The sequence below is a fragment of the Harpia harpyja genome, chromosome 3, assembly GCF_026419915.1.
Source record: "Harpia harpyja isolate bHarHar1 chromosome 3, bHarHar1 primary haplotype, whole genome shotgun sequence".
NCBI classification, from domain to species: domain Eukaryota; kingdom Metazoa; phylum Chordata; class Aves; order Accipitriformes; family Accipitridae; genus Harpia; species Harpia harpyja.
The window spans coordinates 44766511-44790023 of NC_068942.1; the positions used below are offsets into that span (position 1 = coordinate 44766511).

Consider the following 23513-nt stretch of genomic DNA (forward strand, 5'->3'; position numbering starts at 1 on the left):
AGGCAGATCAACTGAACTGTGTCTCAACCTAGAATTTGAAGCTCTCCTGACAGGTCTGACTTGGCGTATTTGCCCCAAATAACATAGAACCTAAACTTAGATTTTTTTTTTTTTTAATTTTTTTTCCAGCTATTCGTTTTCCATTATTTCTTAGAAGTTCCTTTTAATGTCACAGAAAGTGAGCTGACTGTTGCTTAAATTCATTGGGATTGAATTATTCTTTTCTGGAAATCTTTGGGATGTGTTGAAGGAACTTTTGAATGGTAATGGGATCTAGGGTAGTGATATTCTTGGGATGTTTTTTGGGTTTGTTTTCCTTATCGCAACCATAAATAAATCTCCAAACTGTCTGCCACAGTTTTAGCCAAAATCAGATTACTTCTTTAGTGTTAGAAACATCTTAAGGTAGTTTCCTCTGCCTTTCTAGTGGCACTTTCTAGGGCCACTGAAATAAAAAGGGAGTACTTGCAAATAAGAATTTTTTACTTTGGGCAAAGAGAGATGGTGACAGTCATTAAGGCTTTAGTCATGCTGATGGCTTAAGTGGTATTTCTGCTGGGAAGAGCACTTCCCTGTATGTGGACTCCTTTTTTGTGATTGCCACTTCCGGCCAGTTGATGCTTTTTTCTTTTATTCTTTCTTTTCTTTTTGCCTTTTAAGGACGGAATTGCAGCGCTGAAGTTGCAAAAGGTGTAAATCAGGGAATACATTGCTAGATTTTTTTTACTCTGGAGCAAGTGATCTTTTCTGTTGCTGGTGTGAGCACCAACTAATAGATAGTCTAGAAATACTTAAGTATGTGTGCAAGTCAGCCATATGCTGCCTGGTATTCAAGTGTGTGAAGCAGGTGCTGTAGTCTCTTTTTCCCACCTTTACGTCTTGTCCTTATTGTAGAATTAACTCAGACGGTACCGTAGGAAAGACCCTCTCACTTAGCTTCTGCTTTAGATGTACACATTCCTTACCTCATTTGCAGTCCTGCTTTATGCCTGAACTTGTCAGCCCCTCTTGGGATGGAGGGTTTAGCTTAGCTTTTTCTATGTTTAGGCTGGTATCCTTCCTGTAGTGGAGTGTATTCAGGTTAGTCCACTGATGTGCAAACTGAAGATCTTTGAAGTTTGTTTTTTTCAATGTCAGAAAGAAAGATTTTTTTACTTTCCTCTAGCATCACCAGATTTGTTGATCAGACACACAACTCGGTTTTGGAATACTGAGGTTCAAATTGTATAATAAAAATGTGTATTGTTAGTAGTTCAGCTTTTAATTCTTCAGATAGGGCTATGGTGACTCTTCTTCTGTTCTGCTTTTCCTGAGTTGGTTTAGTAGTTTTTTCAAACCTTCATTAGATAAAATCACACTATCCGTTGTAGATAGTTAGCCCTCCATCATATGCATGGGGATTTTCTGATGTGATGATTAAACTTTTTCACACCTACCAGCATCCCCACACTAGCCCTGGTTTGGTTCTGGCTGGGCACTTTAAGCTAGGTACTGACCCTTTGCTCTGTGGGATCCAGCTTGCTCCCAGAAGCACCAGTGGTATTCAGGTTCACAATTTTCAAGAATATAAGTAGCTTCATGCAGTAAACAAGAAGTCAGGAAACCTGGTTTTGTTTCACAGTGTTAGGTAGGTCTGTTGATTGAACTCTCTTGCCCTGTTTTTCTTGTATCAAGGAATGGGAATACTGCCTACTTCAAAAGCCTCATGATGCTTAATCTTTTTGTTAGCTTTGAAATTCTCTAACACACAGGTCTTTCTAAAGCAAGAATTTAAAGTGCAAAGTATTGTCCTTGCAATGCAAATTTTAAAAGTATAAAATAGTGATCTGTTGTTCAAAAGAAGCTCTGATTTAATGGGTTTTTGTAGCCTGCTTTCTTAAGGAAATAAGTCTGTGATCATATAAACCTTGCCATAAGTGCCTTTGTGCCTCATTTCAATGAGGAGGGAAATAAGAGATACCATTTTTTGCTTAAATAAAATAAAATTAAAAATTACTGATGACTGAATACAAGGGAGAGATCCTCTTAGTGCATTCCCTGGGAGAACATCTGAAATGTTAGTTCAATGCTATTGTAAGACAAGGGAATTAGTCTTTGAAACATGGGTTCATGGGAAACAGTGGTGGAACCAACTTGATGAGACCAAAGTTGTGTGTGCAGTTGCATTCATTTAGCTTTACATGATAATTTCTATTCATCTTGTACCTATTAGAGGCAAAATCTTTACTGATTCAAGACTGGACTTCTGCAGGAGCATCTTGGATCTTGCCACTTTTCCTGTCAAAAGAAAGGCGTACTTTCTTGTTGCTGCTCTCTTTTTTTTAATTTCAGCTTTTGTAGCTTTGGTAAATTAAAAATTCATGCAACTATGCTAGAGAAAAGAAGGGGGGTGAGTGTATATATATTATTGGATGAGAGAACAAATCTGTGGCTGATGTTACTCAGCTTTCCTAATGCAATACAAGAATTGCAGCGCAGAAACATATGTAGGAAAAAATGCCTTGTAGAACTGCAGTATTCATATGTGATTGCTTTTGCATAGACACTAAGGTGTGAAAATGCCTTTACTCTTCAGCAGGAATTACCAACTTTTACACTCAGATTATTTTTGAGGTAACATTCTCTGGTATCTGTGCTCTTTCTATTATACTGACTTTGCTGTGTGCTTCATTTTGGAAACAGTTCCTGTTCCTTCATTTGGCCTAAAGGTCATCTTCCCATGCCATGTCTGGCTGTATTTGCATCTTCTCTAGTTATCTGATGGAACCTACTCCTTTGTGTTTTGCTGGATTCAGCTAACCAGTGTTCTCTCTCACAGTCTGTACTCCATCCTACAAGGTACTATTTCTGAACAGGCTGAATAATGGGCTCTGACTGTAGAATTTAGGGATTAGAAAAGGAGGAAAACGATCAGGTGATCTAGCTAGCTTACTTGTGGTTGTCAGACAGTTGCTCTTTACTTTGTATTCTCGACTTTATTTTTTAGTCTGGCTAAATGGTTTTGGTTTGTTTTTTTCTTTTCCTGCAAAACTATTTTACTGTCTACTAGATCTCTTTTATTACTTACGTTACAGTAACACCTAAATGATTCAAGCAGAGAGTGGGAATAGAACATTCTTGTGCCCACTGACTCTCCGATCTGTAGTGAGGGCAAGCCTAGGACAGTGAGAATGTTTGGGAACAGGTCTGTAATAAGACCAAAACAAACCTCGGATAGAGCTGGAGGAGGATGTGAAACATTCAAACAAATAGGGGTGGTTTTTTTTGTTGTTGTCACTTGCTACTTGTTTAATTGCTGTAATGGCAGAGGTAAGCCTTAAGTCCTAAAAGGATAAAAGTAATACAGATGAGGGGGAGAGTTTAGTATACTTTATGTCTCTGCTTGTGTCATATTCCTCAAAATACTGAAATTCTGTAGGTTTCTTCCTGTGAATGAAGGCAGAATAAAGGAAAACATAATGCTTTCTGGAGAACTGCCTGAGATCACTGGTGAAGCAACATTAGCGTTCAGTGATTCAATTAGATCACAAGGGCCAAACCACGCAAGCCTTTGCTGTTATGAAGTCTGGCTGCTCTGGATACATAAATCTGGTGATGTTTGATGTTCTAAGGCTCCAGATTCTGAAGTCAGTTAACAGATAAGAATCTCTTTTAATAAAAAAATTAATAAATTATTGCCCTCCTGGTTTGGAGGTGAGGCTTCTGTTCACCTTAGAGCTTGCCATGCATGAAAGTTTATTAATGACAGGGGATTCCTTTTTATACTAATTTACATGTTCCTGACCCTAACAGTAAAGAGCAGAAGGAATGACATGTTCTTGAACATGCAGAATCTTCAACCTAAATTCCCTACTTTTCCAGTCCTGGTAGAAGCAGTTGATTTTACTTGTATGTTCTTTTTGAAGGAAAGCAAAGGTGTTTAGTTTTGCTAACAATACACAGCCTTTATTTTATTTGGTTATTCTTTAAAGTCCAAGCAAATACCCCTTACTTCCTGTTAAGGGTTCTGGGGATGTAGTTCTTGAAGAGAGTTCTTGTAAAGGTAGTGAGATAATCAGAAATAGTGATGAGAGAATTTAGAAAAATGAGCATGTTACTGAGAAATAATAAAATCCCGAGTATTGCTTATGTATGTTTTTAATCTTAAGACACTGATGGACTTCCTTCACATTTGTTAACACTTCTGAATACATACAGAGAAACTCCATACGCTTGGACATGGTTTATCTGATTTTCAAAGAAACTGTCTTGAGATTTCTGTGAGACTTGTAATCTACTTAAAAAAAAAAAAAAGTATGCGTGTTAATTGATCTTGTGCTTGCTTTTCTATTATTTGTTCATTTGGCTCTTTCTAAGTGTTTGCTGCAGACTAAATAAGAATTGTGTATGTTTTTAGACACACAGAATAACTTTCTTCCAAATAAAACCCCAAACCTTTCTGCAGTTTTCCAGGCCAAGATTCTGTTTGCCAAGTTTCATTCCAGTTCTTTTTGTACAGTTAGAAGTTCCTCAATTTTGTGGTTACAGAAATGCTGACAAACACAGTTGTATGCAATGGTGTGTATTAGTTACGAGCATTCAATTCATTTTTTCCTTTTAAGGTCATTCTTTCATTAAGTTAGTTTCACACACTGCTGTTCATGATATCAACACTTTCTCCCTTCCTTCCTTCTCCCTTTTAAGTGACACTCATTTCCCAAGGACAGTGTCTGTACTGCAGTTCATTGTCAGATTTGTAGCTTATCAAGAAAAGCTATTCAGTCGTTTTATTTAATGGTTCTATTTAATGCTGTCATGCATGCTGCTATTATTTTATTTCTACCCAGACACTGATCTTCTCTCAGGTTTAATGGCTGCTGTCTGTTGCCAAGCTAACTTTTTAATAGCCTGGGTTAAGCTTATGTTACCACTCAGGCAGTCAACTTTTCAAAAAAGGGTGAAACGACTTCTTTATTTACAAAAGGGGAGAGAGGAGGAGAGGGAAACGTTTGTTTCAGGTATAGACTTTTCTTGCAAATTCTGAGTGCAGTGAGACTATTTCTTCCCTCACTCTGCTAGCTGCCGGCAGAAACATACTTATTTACATTAGCGGTGCTACTCTTGGATTGAAAGCCTTCCATTGTTTGGCTGAGCTGGTATTTAGTTAACACTTGAGTGCTGCCTGTGTGCAGCATATCCAACTACGGAAATGACCATATTGCACGTAACTGTCCATTCTCTCCCTCCTCAGCTTTGCTCTGGCATGTGTGTTTGGATTGTTATGTTCCATCTGTGGACTAAATATTTCTCTTAATCATACAAGATGACTTTTTTAAAAACTCAGAAGTGCATGTGTCTCTCTCTCTATTGCTTCCAGAGCTGGTAGGCAACATCAGCATTCCATGGCTGGCTGGGTGAGCCAAATTTGGAAGCAGACTAAATCCCAAAGTAGTCTAGGTCTGGATTCATAAAGATAATGCCTCTGGCAGAAGGGGTACCCATCTTGTTCAGAGGTACCCTTTTAGGATTGTCTTCAGATTTCTCACAAGCTGTCATGGTCTGTGTCTTCAAGAGGAGAGTATTGCTTTTAGTCTGATGCATCAGTAAACTTTTTAGTAACTGCAAGGAAGTGTTGCGTCTGAAATTCCTTTGCTGGAGCATGCAATAAGGAGCAGGCAGAAGTGGCAGTTCTAACATGAGCAACATATCCAAGCATCTCTACACTGCCCCATGTAATCCTGTGTGAAAAAATCCAAAAGTAGCACTGACTAAATGTACAGAGCAGCACCATGATGCAACCAGATAAGCAGAGATAGTAATGTGAACACTGAATGTGCTTAAACACAGCTCTCCCCTTCCTCTTCCCTCCCCACCCCAAAAAAAGAAAAAGAACAAAAGCTCTGGTTCTGATTAGTTTGAAGATCTCTAGAGCTCCTTGATTCAGACATCCTCTTTAGTACTAATGAGCATTAGTACTAGTGTAATACTGTAAAAAATAACATAACTTCCCCCAGCTTTCTTGGAGATGGCTGACTGCTTTTTTCCTGCAATTTTGATGGAGATGGAATACTCTAGAAGACATCTTGGGCAATTACTATTTTTTTTTTCCAAAAGCCAGCATGGTTGTTCTATAATCAACTAAATTTTGTAATGGAAAATACTGAAGTCTTGGGGTTACTCAGTTCTAAATACTGCTGCCATGTGCACTGCCTGCAGTAGGAGGCAGAGGAAGAGAGATTTCTCAAATCCTTTATGTCCTCTGTTTGTGAGCTAGGTTCCTAGCTTTTTCACCAAGATGGAGCCATGAGCTGCACTCCCTTCATACCACCCCCCCCCCCATCATATTTCTGACTATATCTCTTAGATGTTTTCTCATAGGAGGAGAGGGAGCAAGCAAATATTTAACCTCTGTTTGGGTCAGGAAATGGATGTCTGGGGGGGGGGGGGGTGTCAGTTTGTCTCTTCTCATCCCCACCTGACTACCTGCTGCCTCTTTTCATAGCTTGTTAAAGGAAAATGTGCAGATAATATAATAAACCCTTTCAAAGAGGAAGGGGGGAAGCAAGTAGGACACAGCAGGGTGGGGAAAAAAGAAAACCACTGTCTTGTGATTAGTGCAGCAAAATGCTGCACTTGAAGCTACAGAATCTGATTTTTGGGGACAGAATTGATGTAAGTGGGGAATGTCATCGGCATGTCACTCCCACATATGAATGGCAAATGGCTATTTTAGCATTTCTTTCTCTATCGGCCAAACTTAGCCCACTGCCTTTTTTTATTAGTGTAGGCTTTGGGTTTTTTGGCTTTTTTTCTTTTCCCTTTGAGCCAAATGTTCAAGGAACTGCAGCACAAACTGTATTTCCATTACACGTGTGGCCAAATTTTGTGGAGTGAGGGTATGAGATAGGCAAAGCTGTGGATCTTTTGAGAGGTCTTAACTATGCAGCTCCTTAATTCTAGACTTGTTATTTGATCATAATTTCTGAAGTTCTAGGCTTTCTTAATTCATTTAATTTCTGGAGTAAAATATTCTTTTAGAGCTTTGTTACACTAAAGTTACTGAAATGCAATACAGAATTCAACTCCAAGAGGTGTTTTCTTTGATAGTTTTGACTGCTATAGGAGCTTAATGAAAACATCTGTAAGCAGAATGGAAGCTAGTTTAATATTACACTACTATTACTATAAAACATAATCTCAAAATATTTCAGGCAGGGCATAATAATAGTAACCATGGAAACTTTGCTTGAAGATTTGAAAGAATGGGGCATCTGGTAGGCTCACTCATTTGTAGGCAGGAGAGAATTCCGGGTTGTGGTTTAGATTGAGGAGGGTAACTGGTAATGAGGAGAGGGGCTTAGTCTTGGTGCAGTGGTGGCTGTACCTTAACATTAAGTCTGGTTGCTGCACATTCATGGTGGGGAACTCGTATATTCTTATAGAAAAATTGACCTTTCTTAGCCAAAAAAATCTGGGTTCGTTTATTCTGGTTTTTGGGTTGAGATTTTGGTTGGGTTTTGGGGTTTGGTGGGGTTTTTTTGTTGGGTTTTTGGTGGTTTGTGGGGTTTTTTGGTTGTTTTTTTTTTGTTGGGTTTGTTTTTTGTTTTGTTTTTGTTTTTAATTTTTGTGAGGGTTTTGTTTTGTTTTTTTAAGGAAGTAGAAACTTCGATAGAAAAAATTTTGGGCTTACACAAACCTATCAGGAGAGGGGGAGGGGAAAAAAGAAGTCATGTGTGTTTTGGGTTTGGGGTTTTTTTTTGTTGTTTTGTTTTTTGTTTTTTAATGCCTCAGTATTTTGAGCTGGCTGAGTATTGATCTTGATGAACAGAAACTAGGGCTGATGAGGGGGATCCTAAATCCTTGTCTCTAAGGTTACAGTTTCTAGTATTAAAGTTTCTCATGTTTTTATTAAAAACTATAAACACTATTAAGAGAATCTCAGCAGCTTTGTTTAGGAGGAGGAGAATTCTCACACATGTGAGAGAGCAGGACTCTTCATGCTCATACAAGTGTTCAGAAGTTTTGGTGCCCAGCTTGTAGCTCTTACTAGCTGGCTTTGAAAATATGACTTCTGGTTCCTTTGTGGCACCCTGGCTTTGACTGTTCAGTTCACAAACTGCATGTGTGTGAGAGCAGTGCATTTCTAGTGCATTCATTAAGTGAAGTCTTCTATTTTGTTTTTGGTTTTGTTTAAGTCTGGCTTAGGAACAATAGTTTTTTAACTTTACAGTATCTCATGTAATGATACGTGCTTCAACCTGCATGGAATGTGGCTTTGCATCCATGTGGAGTGACTCATTTTTCACAAATACTGGGGCAGAGGGCTACATCAGAAAGTATAATGCATGAAAATCTATGAATAAACTTCCCTGTAGAATCTGCAAATTCTGTGCTGGCATGCCTTGTCTGGTCCAGAAGGTGCATAAAAGTCACAGCTCTTAACAAGATTTGATGGGGATTGCTGAAAACCTATTAACAAAAGGTCGAGTTCTGGTGCTGCTTAAGGAGGTTTCAGTGATCACTGAACAAAAAAGGGATAAAATGTCTTCCTTCTTTGTTTCCCTTTCCATACACACAATCATTTCAAGTACACGGATTGAATTAAGTCTTTGAAAAAAAACCAGAAAGCCTGTACAATGCAAGTTGAATTTCAGGTACGCTTTGATTATCTTTAGGTTCCTGGATGGAGCAAATTCCATAATCTGTTTTTGTTTTAAAGAGAGAGCCTGGAAACTTGTGGCCCTTTGGTTTTGTCTTGTATATGTCAATAAGAACTGGTACAAATACTCCAGCTCTGATCATACAGCCTTATATGGAACAAGGAAACTAGCTAATTCAACCATGTTAGAGTTTTAGGTAATAGTGTCATATGGTAGCATAATTGTCTTGCCTACTTGGCAGTATTTTTAGATGAAGCAAGTTTGAGATTAGCTAAGTGACTTATTTTAGCACTTCTTGCAATAATTTGTTAGTAAGATGGCCTTTTATTTAAGACAGCTGGAACTGATCGTAGAGTTCAAACATCCTCTGATGCCCTGTAGAAATGTAAACAGATGCAGAAGTGAGATAATGGTCAGAGTATCTACAATTGGAGAAAATGCCATCCAGTGCCAGAACAGAGGAAAAAAAAGTTGGGCTGGCTGGATTCAGGCACCAGCTGAACAAAAAGAGCTGAGTGCTGGTAGTGTCAGTCTCAAATGCAGACATCCCAGAACTACAAGAACAGCCTTTTTAAGGCTAAGGCTACTCTTGAGACTTTGCTGCTGTGCAGGAAATGTATTTCTTATTAACAAAACTACTTGCAGTCTTTAACTTGACTCTTCTGAAGACTTTATAGTCTTAGCAATTTTGTTGGATAGTTTGTCATTCAGGTTTTGAATCAAGTTTGTTCAGGAATTGATGCTTTGAAGCAGAAACTAAATAAGATTATAGTTTATTGGGCTTGTTTGTTTGAAATGAAATGTAAGGTTAAAGAGAGTTCTCTGTGTTTAAGTAGTTCAGTTCATATGTGTGGCCCATCTCACTTTTTTCCTCTGTTTTTTTGCCAGTTCGCTGCTCCGCTATGGTGGAAACCTCTCCCTTCAGAGTGCCATGAGTGTTCGGTTCAACAGCAATGGAACCCAGCTGCTGGCACTGCGTCGGCGCCTTCCCCCGGTCCTCTATGACATCCACTGCCGGCTGCCTGTCTTCCAGTTTGACAACCAAGGGTACTTCAACTCATGTACTATGAAGAGCTGCTGTTTTGCAGGTGATCGTGATCAGGTAATAAGCAAGCAATGCTGTCCTGCGTCTCCAGAGTTTCCGTGAGTGTTTGAAACCACCTCTGTAAGGCTTTTGGTTTTTTTCTGATTCAGGAGATAAAACAGGAGGCAGGACACGTGTAGGCTTACCTCAGAATTGTTTCACAACTTTCAGGCTCTGAAAGTGTTTCACAACGTAGGCTCTGAAAGAAGAAAAACATATACCAAAGCATGTGATAAATTTTACCTCTTGCTTGATATGATCTAATACTTACTTGGAAGGTTATATTCACAAGAAAAATATTTGTGGAGGCTTTTTAGGTCCAATTAATAGGATTTTAGAACCATGAGTAGACAATGTTATCTACATGTGATAAGGAAGCATCTTCCTTTCATTTTGATATTGCTATTGAGTGCAGTAGAGGCAATCCCACAAAACATAAATATTGTGGATTTATAGAGTTACTGATTCTTATTTCAAATTGTAATGTTTCTCCTTTAATACTATACTACTGGATCACATTATAGGTCTTTATAGTTCAGTGTTCTGTAAGTGGTGATGGAGGGTGGTTAGGAAGGAATAGTTTGTTACTTCACCGAGGCAGGACTCTGCCCCTGCTAATAATCACAAAGAAATACCTCACACATAAAGTGACTAACAGCAGTTTGTATGATTCTAGAGCTGGATACTGGTTTTGGACAGCTGTATTTAATAACCACTAACACTGTTTAAGGACAAAAAATGTATTTTCAAGCCATGATAACATAGAACTAAGATCTGAAAATTTCTTTGCTGTCATCAGTAAAATTCCTGCAGTCAGAATTTAGTCATTAATTCTGTTGCTGCTGCTGCAGGAGGCAGAGTTGAGCTTCTTTCAGATTGCAAGTAGGAAATACATTTACATCACTGAATTTGAGCAGTGTTTCTGAGTTTTACATAAGTTTGGGCAGAAATAGTGTGAAAATGCAATAATGAAACCATCTTAAAAAAATAGAGTGGTTTACTATAAAGAATGGGCAAACACATGTGTTGTTTAAGAAGAAAATTGCTGGTGATTTGTGGTCCATTATTTAGTCAGCCTAAAAACTCTTTTTTCCTCTGGAAGTCAGAGTAGACCTGTGTACACTCTGACATATAGTTTAGTTTCTAATCTGTTACTGAAGATCTAGATAAAAGCCTTAGTGTCTGTTGTTGTGCTTTCTAAGCCATTTTCTTATGGGTATGGTGTTATTTTAATGGGAAGAATATGGCTGTTCTGGATCAGGTTGATGTGGTACTTCAGAAGCCTGCATTTTTTAAAAACTTGATATTCTTTTGACTTGATGGACTCTGTTCAGATAAGTAGCAGCACATAATGCTACTAACTAGTTGGAAATCAGAGCAAAAGACATTTATATTCCCTTATAAATGCTATAAGAAGCTGATAGGGAAGATGAAGTTTAATATGGAATATTAGAGAGATGTGGAATTTGACCTGCTCGTACCCATCCTCTAACTGGAAGGGAAAAAGATAATGAAGTCACAGAAAATGCCAGTAAACTGTCCAGTAATGCTCAAATTCAGCTGACTAAGATTGTCAACGCTATGGATAGACCTTAGGGACTGCCTTTTACAAAGAACCCAATTCCAATTCCAGGTGTATCTAGAAAAGAAGGTTAGAGTTGGAACCTACTGTAAGATACAGAAGATGAATAAAAAAATTTACAATGTTTTTAAGTTTTGCCCTTCTATACATCTAGTATGCTTTTGCTTTTTGGTGAGTTTTGTGAGTATGAAATAATGTATACAAGACTCCCCCTGTAAATCAGAATTCACCAAAAACATAAATAAATCTGTTTCCAATTTAATCTGGTTTCAGCCCTCTATCCCATCTAATATTGCTGTCCTTTGCCTTAATAAAGAATGTCTTTCATTTGAGGTCCGTGCAAAGTGAGCTTCATAGAATTCCTTGCTTGTATTTCCTTGTAGGATCAAAACTTTGTGTGAGCTAAGGCTCATTTGAGGGGATCTAAGGATAGGAAAGTTGTGTTCAAATTATGAGTGGTGCTTGTGGTAGGAAGGCTTCTTCAGAAAGTTTCTCTGATTGCACCTCTGATTTTCCCTGTTTTCAATTTTTCTTTTCATCTTTATTAAACTGATGACTTGATCTTTCTTCTCTTTTAAACTGTCTTAAATAGTTAGATTTTAATACTTATACAGAGCCTAGTAATTTAAAAATGTGACTCTCCTGTGTTCAGTAACGATTATGTGTTGTCTGTACAGTTAGTTCATCTGATAAAGTTGCATTTCAATTCTATATTTTAACCCTAACAAGAAAGGGATATCCTTAACTCATCAGTGCTTAGAATGCAGTTACATTGGGGAAAAAAGTGAGCTGCTGAAAGGAGGCCTTTCTTATCCAGCAGAGGTGATGCAAGACCTTTCACTGATTCAACTTCCTAACCTGGCAGAAGCATTTACTTCTTTTTCTGGGTTAATGACTTACATTGACACTCCGAGGGCTCTGGCAAATGTTTGAATGCAGTATAAGGAAGGGATCAGAGGGTGAGAGAGAGGTGGAGGGATAGCCTTTCAGCGCTGTTAGACTCAGCTCCTCACAGAACTACAGCCTTTGCTAATCTTTGTATGGAGCTTGTACATGGAAAATGGTTTACTCACAGGAAGTTTTCCTGTAAATCATGACCATCAGGGTTTAAAAACCCACAACTGTTAGTATCTTAGTATTTGCCTTTGGAAGTTTGCTTTAACACAGTGGTGAAAATCTACAGAGAAGGCAAATAACACCACGTTCCATATGGAGCTGTTGGATTTTGGTATGGCAAAAATGAACAGATTCCGAGCTGCAAGCACACAACTTAGGAGTTCTCTTAGAGATCACCCTTACATTTTAAGAAATTAAATACTTAAGCTCCCATAATGATCAGATGTGTTATTCTTACTTTGACAAGGTATGTGTGTTAAATTAATACAATTTCTTTGCACAAATAAAACAGACTACTAGTTGGGGAACAGTTTGATTAGTTTGTCTGTTGATGGCAGTTAGGCTCTGTATACTAATCTTTTCTCAGTATTGTCTTTTTAGTTCTCAGAGATTGTGACAGGACTTGGATCTAGAACTCCTGACTTGTCATGCTAGAGGGGAGCCTGCTAATAGCAGGTGTGCAGCAATCTGCATACCAGCTTGTTTTATTGGAGCATCTGTGATGCAAGTAGATTGAAACCTCTTAACAAAGAATGAAATACCATTAATGCTTTAAGGAGAAAAACACAGAAAGATTCACCTGTTAACCCCAATGATATTTTTTTTTAAGTTTAAAAGAACACATTCTGAAGTGCTTCGATGGATTTGAGTTGTTGCAGGTATCTTGGGTGTGTGGGTTGTAGCACAAGCTAAGTGACAGAGATCTTTGAGGATGAACAGCTTTGCTTCTTTTTGTGTCCTTGTAAACTGTTGTTTTCCTCCGAAAGCATTATTGTCCTAGTCCTTATGAACTTGATTTGAAAATCAGTGAACAGTATATGAAAGCATTTTTCCTAGAAATGCCACAGTCAGACTTTTCTTGTTTCTTACAACTACCAAAGCTTGAGAGGCAATGTTTAGCTGGTGTTTTATTTGCACCCATTTATAATTGCCTTCATTTGCTCCTCTCAGAACTCTGTCTTTTGTCCATGTGATGAGTGTAATGACCTCATTCACATGACACCAATTTTTCTTTTCTTTGTAGGAGAGCTCTGATGTTGGTAGATAAACGTGTTCAAAATTGTATGCCATTTGCATTACCTGGGAGCTCACTTGAGTCATACAGCTGTGAAAGGGAGGAAGGGTAAGACAGGCTAGATGGATCAAGCATGACTCTCAGCTGCCCACTCCCGCTGTTGGCTGCAGAGATTTATGTGAGAGCATAATTTAGCCATCCTCCTAGTACAGGCATCCAGGCCCAGAATTTTAAAGGCAGTTTATTTATGCACCTAACACCCACTGACTTCACCCTCGTGTGTACAAGTGTTTGTTTACATACAAATCATAAAATGTGTGAGAATCTCAAGTTGTGTCAGGGTACTGGGGGAGTTTCCATTCTTCTTGTCAACATTAACATTTGGGAAATGTTGTTTAAATACTAAGGATTTTTAGTTGCTAGACTGGTATGGAAAGTGTATTCCTGGATCTGAGCATACAGGAGGTATTGAAGGGCTTCAGGTACCCAAATGCATTTTTGAATGTAGGAGCCTCAGAGGCCATGGTGATGGGCAGCAGTAAAAAAAGACCAACAAAAAAATCCACAAAACACAAACCCCCCTTCAAACTAAAATAGACCAAAAGCTTTTCTTCTTGCTCAAGAATTGTTGCCTGTGTCACAATGATGAATGCTATCAGCTCATTCTTGTTTTTTTCCACTGTGCAGATAATGTGAGGCTCTGCAATGCTTGTAGCTGTAAAATCAACTGCCTATTGCCCGCTTTAAAAAAGGCGGGGGTGGGGAGAAATAACTTGTACCCTGTGAATCAAACAAAAAGTGTCTTGACTCTGGCATGCCCTCAGACATTACATCACCACTCAGCCTTTTCTGTTGACATTACACTGGTATAGGAGAGTTTCAGGAATGCACTGCTCACGGTACTGCAGACTGCTCCAGCTCCCTATAAAGTCAGAACCTTCATTATGTTGAAGTCTGTGTGCTAAGTAGCCCTGGTTAGGGACAACCCAGTTTTTAGCAGGACAGAATTATTACATGAATGTAACCCTTCCAAGAACAGGATTAGCTGTATAGGTGCCAGGGGTCTTACGTGGTTGTGCATTGCCTTTGTAAAGAAATAGAACTTTTCTTCTGTGTTCTTCTTTGTGTCATCTAACTTAAAGGCCATTTATCTCAGGAAGTGCTACTTATCAATGTCTAGCTTTAAAAACTAAAAGGAAGAAAGGGAATTATTCTTCTAAAGAATATATTGTGAGTTTCCTGTGTACAGAAGACTTAATGAATAGTAGCTTATTGCAGTCAGCATTTCTTAATATATGAAAAAGCACTCAGTGTGCAAATATGTTGCTGTGCTTGGATAAAAAGAAAATCAAATGTCTTACTCTGTCTTAAATTGGCTTCTTCCAAGAATTACTCATTAGGTTGTATTTTGTTTTTTACTTAATCTAAATGGCAGTTTAATTCCCAGCTATATGCATAACATTACGTACATAGAAAATACATTCATGAGTAATTTATCTGGCTATGAATTTCTTCCTCATCGCTTTTGGTAATTGACACGGGAGGGTCATACTGAAAACGTCTCTTCAGAGTCAGGGTCTTTACAGAAGGGGCTGGGAGTTTTCTTTAACCCTTCTTATTCTGATCACCTCTTCCCCCATTCCCTGGGGCATCCTGCCAGCCACATTTCTTGTCTCCCTTCTCTAGTGCATTCCTGTAAGCCCTTGGGGGAGGTTTTTAGACCTCTGGACAGTAATGCATTAGCCCAAAGGGACCCATACTGAAGCTGAATTCTGGTGGAGTGGAATCCTGACTCAGGAGACTTTGAGGTTTGCAGGCTTCATGTTGCTCATAGTGGATCACAGGAGACCTGCACTTTAGTAGCATCCCTTGCACGACTGCGGAGAGGGAAGGGAAAGTGAGCAGGAATGCACTGCTAAAAATGACACACAATGGGTGCTGCCCTGACAGTGTTTCTTGTTGAACTTTTAAAACTAGGCCTTGTCTAGATACTGAAAAAGTGACTATGAATTCTGGAGGATTTTGACTAATAGAATATTTGATTTAATGTGTATTTGAAAAAGTAAGTAACAGATGGCTGAAGAAGACAAAAGAGTAATTGGGGTTCATGCAGTTTCAGCCCTGTGCAGTAGAGTCCCCTTCATACGCTCAGATAAACTTGTTGTTCCTTTCTTTGGAATGTAATAGGAATATTTTCCCTGCCATAGAAATCCACAGTAAGGGTTTCTAAGTTGCTTTTGTTCATGAATAAAATTACTGTTATGGCCTTTCTGCATGGCAAAAAGGCAGCTGTAAAAATGTTGATGGATTGTTCCCGATGATGCTTCCGTAAGCATTTAAAACTGCCCAACACAGAGTTGGCTGCTTATAAGATTAGGGATTTAGGGAGTAGGAATACAAATTTTTGGCTTTGAATTTTATGTACTAGAAGCAATTTGTGTTTCTCCAGTCTGCTGTGTCACAGCTTTTCTTTTTCTGGTTCATGAGATAGGCATGCTTCTTACTGAGGAACAAAGTTTCTGTTGTGAAAAGCCTTTGGATGTACCTGCTTGATTCTCAGGCTGAGATGGAAAACTTTTAAGCTCTTTTTTGTGCCAGTTTCAACCTTCCTGAAAAACAGCCTCAAACAGTACAGGTTGCAAGCTGCTGTCCTGGCTAATATGAAGAAAGATGGCTGCTTTCAAAGCAACTGTGTTTCTTAATACCACAATGCTGTGAGCCCTAGTTGTAGATTACTCTTTACATTTGTTAAATATTGCACAAAAGATATGATTTGCGCTCTGGAATTTATTACAAAGCAGAAGATAAAAGAATGTGTAGGTATCCTTGCAAAACACATTTCAGAAATAGCTTTCCCAGTTACATCTCTTCTTACTTTAGGTTTTGTCATTGAGAGACAGCAGCAAGAGGTTAATAGCCTGCACAGGTGACTGCTCTTCAGCTCTTCCCCACCCTGCACCATGGTTAATTGCCTTGGGGAGAGGAACTTCTTAGTTGGTAACAGTGAGAGCTCCTGAGAGGAGAAGGGGCAGCCACTCTGACAAGGGTTGCAGACTGAGGGTACAAACAAGGTAGTATGCCATTGAGAGGGAAGGTCCTGTACTTTACTTGGGCTGCACTGGCACCCACCTGACCCCTACAGAAGCTGGTTGAAATACATAAATGAGAAGAAATATATTGAATGATTGTTGTGATTTGTATGGGATTTTACTGTTCTAGCTACTGAATCACATCACTGCTGTGTCACAAGCACTGATGTTGGCACAAGGGATGTAGGTGGGAACATACCTACCGAGGAAGTCAGCAGATGATCATTAGAGCAGATTTTCAAGCTGTACTCAGTGGGAACTTTATACTAAAAGCCTAGATTCATCAGCATAAAGGTAACAGCCCGACAGAGAGATCAGGAATCACAAAGAGATGGAAATACTTGACCAAGTGACTGTTGTTTATTCCTTATTTGTTTAAGGAAAGGAAAGGAGTGCTCTGCTGTGTGGGAGATCCTGCTTTTTTCTTTTATTCCTCTGGTATTGCCCAACTCAAACTTATTATCTTGCTGACTCCTTGTTTGTTTGCTTCTTGTTGCTTTTTGAATAGGAAAAAGTCTTTTTCTCCTCCATGGATGTGTCCTTACCTTGTTTCCCCTTTGGTCAGTGGGTACTCTAACAATATAAAGGTGATTTGAAAACAAATCGGGTTTTCTACCTGCAGGAAATGCAGACTTAACAATAAATTCTGATCAAATGGTAAATTAAGTATCAGTCATTCTTTAAAAATGGAGAGAATAGCAGGGGAAGTCTCATTTATAAGGAAGATATGTAGAGCAGTCTTGGCATCACAAAAGGCCCAGAAGCAGCTATAAAAAAAAAAAAAAATTTGGTTGTGTTCTGTCAAACATTTTTCATGCAAAATATGTAATGTATAGTAAGACCTGTGCTCATGGTTGTGATATTTTTTTTATATATATATATATACAAGCACACACACAAATATATATGTGCACATGAGGTGACCTTTCTTACTTTTTGCTTTTATTTATTTATAATTTGCTTTCTTATCCCCTTTGAAATAGTTCCATGAGAAGCAGATGGTGGTGATATCATTGGGATTTTGTTGGGTTCTAGGATGAGTTCCCATTTGTGTTTCCTGATGTTTAGTAGGGGGGTGTAATCGTGGTACTGCTTTGCTCTCAGTGGCTACTTACAGGGTGTGTCTCTTTCCTCTGTGTGACTGCCTGTTTGTAAGAGAATATTTCTAGGCAGTCCATAGTTCTGGAACCCTCAGGTCCTCTATCAAATTTGAAATCGGCCATTAGGCTTAAAAGTTCCTGGAGATGGATTGATGCCACAAAGAACAAAATAGCATAAGCCCTGTTTCCTTAGGAAACCTTTCCTCCTTGGAAATATACACAGTTTTTATGTTCTTTGTGTATATGGATTCCTTCTCCAAAGTGCTGATTGCTATGAATTTCAGTCTTTTTTGGACAAATAATCAATGTTTTTCAGACTTCAGTGATGCTTTATATCAAACTGTGGTTTCCTCAGTGCATATCCCACCAGAGAGATGTGCACAGCAGCTCTTCTCATACGTTCAAGAGGAGTTAAGACTTCAGCCTAGCAGACTGCCACCAATCCAGATTCTTTTATCTGTTGTCGTAGGAAAAAAAGCAAAAGTCTGCACCCCGCCCATGAGTTGTATTATGTTACAGGCAATATATGGAGGGACTGTACATTCTGCCTCTTAAAGGAGCTGTGCAAAGCACCAGCACAACTGTTTCAAATTTGGATGCCTCTGTGCTTCTTCCCCAGCGTGTGGATTTTGCATTTCTTCAAGAAGCTAAGGGACAGATCACTAAAAGCCCGAGAAAAATTCTGTCTACTCTTTTTTGCCCCAAGTTTCATTGGCCCCTCTGAGGAAAGAACAGACATGCTGAAGTGAGTGGGAATTGAGATTTAAGAAGTTTACTCTCTTTCAGAGCTGACTTGTTAGTAAAGCTGTAAGCAGTAGCATGGAATTTGAGTCTCTCTAACAAGCATTTTACTGTTAGTAACTTAGCAGCAATCACTTTTCAAATGGTTATCATCTCTGTACCATTACCCATGGTCTCATTCATCCATTTATAATTACGTGGTGATGGTGCTTTTTGGTTTGTGCTTTTAAGACAAATTCTCCCACATTCTTCTTGTTCTCTGCTATATTAGTAGGGCCATTCAAAAGGCTTGCTGATACTTTGGAAAAATGAACCATGTCTGCTGGTCCCTTGTCTAGGGCCAAAAGCTTAAAAATGTCTCTGATACAGGTCATAAGTAAGAGGAAATTTTGTGGAAACGGGAAATGTGGATGTTGGAAACTGTAAAATAAGGTTTGATTTAGATACAATTTTATTGAAATACTCCATATTCAGTAGCACCTGAGGAAATGTAGCTTGTGGGATTTTGAAAGCTTTCAAACTGGCAGCAACAAGAACAAAAATAAATTCCCCAGAGTGGTAGTACTCTGCAAAATGCAATGCTAATGCTACTGTTAGGAGACTATAGCAGCAGCAAAGATCTCCCATTTATTTATATCAACTGCTGTAATTTCCTTGGGGAGAGAGAAAATGAGAAGAGTTACAGTGGAATGAGTGGGGAGCACTAGTCCGAAATCATTCTGCCAGATTCCTGATCATAGTTCATTTTAAGCATTTTACGCGTACTTGAATCTCAGACTGAATTTGTGTTTTCTCCAGCAGCAGACGCTAACCACGCCTGAGAGTTTTCTTCCTTCTAAGGCAAACTTCTGAATCAGCAGCTTGTAGTCATCTGGAAGCCTTTTCCTGTCATTGTTGCTAACAGCTAGACATAGAAGCTGATTATTCCCTTCTAAAAAAACTCCAATATTAATTATTAGCAACTGTTTTTCTGTCTAATCTCATGTTCATGTGAATATTGTGAATGTTGATTTCCCAAGTCCTGGTCAGATACAGCAGCAAAAATGCAGACAATGAAACAGGTGGTTTTAATATTGGTCTCTCCTCCCAGACATCTGAGCTTCTCGAGCAGTGTCTGGTCTGATTCAGAATTCAGCACTGCACTGGTTCTTGAGGTTATGTTCTGCTTGGAGTTTGTCTTTTGGTGGGGATGGGGGTGGGGAGGGCAGGAGGAGGGAGAGTGCACACTGTCTCAGCCATTTACTTGTCTCTGTGAATGCGCACGTTTTTGCCTCTCACTGGCTTGCCTCTGTGATTTGATTATCTGGGCTTTTGTTCTTAAAGGGAGTGAGTAAAAGGTACTCTGCTAGGAATTACGTTTTGCATGTCCCCTCAGGACCAAAAATCCTTGGCCACAATTAAAGTGGAGTCTAAGCATATGCAGCATGACATTCTTTCATCTACCCCATCCCAACCCCTTCTTTTTCTTTCCTTTCTGTTCCTTCCTTTTAAAAAGTCTACTTCATTCCCTCAGGATTTCAGCCTTATTAAGTAGGGCTTGGTGCACTTCATAGCGATTATTTCTTTGAATTTTCTAGTAGTAGGGACTGACTTTTGCATTTTCTCAATCCTTATTCTCCAACTTTCAACTAGTGTGGAAAACTATTGGCTTATTGTTATACTAATAATGAATACATCCAAGAAAAATTTTCACAGATGATCATATAAATGTCCTAGTAATGTCAGTCCAGCTGTGCTCTTCAGAGGCCTTGGGTTCTCGTCGTCTTGTGCAGAGAGTACTAACTGGAACTGAGTTTCTTTTTCAAATGTCATGGAAGAGGTGTGTTTCTGGCTTTAGCAGCTTGGGTGTCTGCTCTTGAAGCTTCAGCTGACACATCTTTCTTGCAACAGCTGCAGTCATGAAGTTGTGCTTCTGGCAGTCTCTTGGTTTCCGGCTGAAAAGCCATGTTCTACTTCTCAGACCGCTATCACCTCGTATTACAGAAAAGGACAAAAGGAATGCTTTTGGGGATTCAATTCTACATTGTGAGAACAGCAAGAAAACGTACCCCAGAGGTATCCTAACAGGGAAAGAGAGTGGAAAACAATGCTGGCTGCTAAGGTGGTGGCAGTGGAATAGCAGAGATAACGAATAGTTGGATATTTTGTGGAATATGATCTATTTCTGATAATTATTGGCAGAGCTAACTATTGAAATAGAATTTAAATTTTATATAAAAGTTCACAACTTGCAGCCCATTGCTTACATCATCAAACTTGTGTAGATGACTTTATCAGTAAATGCTTTTGGCACTTACTGATGGCTGTCTCAGTTGCAAGATTAAACCTGTCAGTACTTCTTCAGAACAGCTCAGATCCTGAGCTGAGCTTTGTTCTGTGACTAGACATAAATTGCAGTGTAGGTGCTCTATTCATTCCTACTTACTTTCTCTTAATTCGCTCCATAATACTTTGACTAAGTGTATTTGATTGGTGTGAATTAGGCTAGGTCATTAGGCTAGAAAACGGTAATGAAGCGAAGGACTTCATGGTGCTTTTAAGTAGGTAGGAACTATCTCAATTAGAGGTAGTTGGGTTGAATATCTCTGCCATTAGAGGTATTCAAAAGCCGTCTGGACATGGTCCTGGGCAGTCAACTCTAGGTGACCCTGCTTGAGCAGGGTGGTTTGACCACATGACCTCTGGAGGTTCCTTCCAGCCTCAGCCATTCTATGATTCTGTGAACTACTTTAAAATACTTCGCTAATTTCTTTCTTTAAATTCCCCAAATTGTGACCACATGAATTTATGCAAGTCCATGTGCTGAACTGCAGCTTATGCCTCTGCCTATGTGGCCTAAGTTTGTCTTCCCATTGGAGTTTTCATGAAGCTGTGATGTGTGGTGGAGTGTAAAAGTTTCAGGTGGGCATTTTCCTGATGCTGGCCACCTCTCCCCCCCTTCCCACCCCTCAACCCAAAAACCAACCCCAATCCACCAAGACAATTATTTCCCTTTTTACTTTGGTAATCTTTGAAAACATTGAATCAGAAGAGAGCTCTAGAGGTCATCTGACTTAAGCTGCTTCTCAGAGCAGAGCATCTTCAAAGTCAGATCAGGTTGCTCAGGGAATTGTCCAGGTAAATTTCAGATTTGTAAGGGTGGAGATTCCACCGCCTTTCTGGGGCCAAGTTGCAGTGTTTGTTATGCTCCTCCTGAACATGCTTTTCCTTTGTGCTCAGCTGGAATTTCTCTTTCTGTGTGTTGTGACTGTTGCTTCCTGCGCATCTACTGCATGCCTCTGGAAAGAGTCTGTCCCCAGCTGCTCTGTATTCCCTCAGACAGTGGGACACTGTTGAGGTCTACTCTGTCCCTTCATTTTCTCTTCTTCTGGCTAAATAAGGCCAGTTCCCTTAGCTTTTCCTCGCAGGTCACATGCCTTCAGCCCAAGTGGCCTTCCTCCACTCTCTGTCCAATTCATTAGTGTCACTCTTGTATTGGGGGACCCAAACTGGACACAATATTCCAGGTGTGGCCTCAAAAGTGCCAGGTAAAGGGAATAATTGCTTGTCTTGACCTCCAGGTGACACTCTTGATAGTGCAGTTAAATTGCCATTAGCCCACATCACTGCAAGGGCACTCTAAATTTTGCTATCTCCAAAGCAAGACAGAGTACACTCAGATCAGCAGTCTTTGCAGGTGGTATGTTTTTTTTCAGTGCGCAGTGATACACCAGATTTCCTAGATGATTGGCCATTGAGTCTTACAGGATACACAGTGTGTTCCTCTGCAAATCAGTTTGGAAGCTGATTTGAAGAGTCTCACAGACACTTCGTTCCTGCATGTATATTAATGTGTTTTTTCTGTTGTGTGCCTGGTGCAGGATATCTGAAATCTGTCACTTTGGGGCCTTTCATTGTTGGTAGGTTTGTTTGATTTATGATGTGAAGTGCTAAATGACTCTTACATTGAGGAGTTGTTAGAACTTGTTTGGTTTAAGAAAAAAAGGGGGGGGGGCATTATGGCCATAAATTCAAGATACTGAGCTTTCTAGCTGCTTTAGAAGTCTCCATTTTTCCCCACACGTCCTAGGCAAACCAGTTGCTGCTTCAACCACACAATTAGGTAATAAATACTAACAATTGGCAACATCTTTATAACTAAGTAAGACTTTTTTTTCCTCGTAGCATTTCTTGTGTAACAAAACATATTAGAGGTGCTTTCTTTCTGATTGCTGGGAGGTTGCCTATATGAGCCCTAGTCTGTGTAGTTTTGGCACAGTGGCTTAGCCTGCTGTGGGCTAACATTTATGAGCAGTCAAATGAAAGGGAAGCACATATTCCTGGCACTGTCAGGTCAGTTTGGCAGAGGTAAGCTGCCTAAGTGCTTGAACACGTTGGCTTGTAGAAATAACTTTCTGGCTTGGAGAGGATGGGTCTATGAGTGATGCAGAACTAGTGTGCACAAGTTTTCAAAGGAACTTTTGTTTGATCAGTGCTGCTTATCTGTCAGAAAATGAGCAGAATTGCATTCATAAGTGCTTACTCACATCCTACATCCTTAAAAATAAGAGAAAAAAGAATGGTTGGATTGTGATAGTAGGAAACCAGAGAAGGGATTTTAGTGGTTGGTTATTGCATTTCTGCGGCTGGAAACATCCAAATACTGCACGAACATAATTAGCATTGCAAATAGAATATATGCAAATTTATAGCAGTTTTCTCAGTGTTAGTGTATATTTTTTGTTTATTTGCTTCTCAGTCCTGTGTCATTCCAGGACTTGTCTCCTCACTGCTTGATGTTACTTTGATAAGTTTGTGTCCCTGGAGAGTGAAAGACAGAAACCAGTTACACTTGAGCCAAACAAAACAGAATTTGTCTCCTATCAAAGGTTAGAAAAGGGACAAACTTGCTCCATTTCTTTCTTTTTCTCCCTTCCCTCTACCCTAACAATAAAATGAAAAACCCAATTTCTTGACTGTATTGAGCCTTAAGGGGGTTGAGGGCTAGAGATTTACACTGTCTACACCAGTATAACTGGAATTGGAATCTGCCCTTGGTTCCACTACATGTCGTCTTATATCTAATTTGGGAGAGAAATAAATGACAGGGAGTACAGTTTATTGGAGAAGAGGTATTTGAAGACCAGGCACAGTTTGCGGCCTCACAT

The 23513-nt window shown here is 39.3% G+C and overlaps 1 protein-coding gene across 4 annotated transcripts in view; it reads left to right on the forward strand.

The window, feature by feature from the left end:
• The window catches only part of DCAF5 (DDB1 and CUL4 associated factor 5), a 78182-nt gene that overhangs the window by 33794 nt on the left and 20875 nt on the right, over positions 1 to 23513 (forward strand). For all 4 annotated transcript variants that reach the window (XM_052782361.1, XM_052782363.1, XM_052782364.1 and 1 more), the window contains exon 6: positions 9528 to 9741. In XM_052782361.1, the coding sequence (XP_052638321.1) occupies positions 9528 to 9741 (214 nt within the window). The remainder of the gene's footprint in view (positions 1 to 9527; positions 9742 to 23513) is intronic.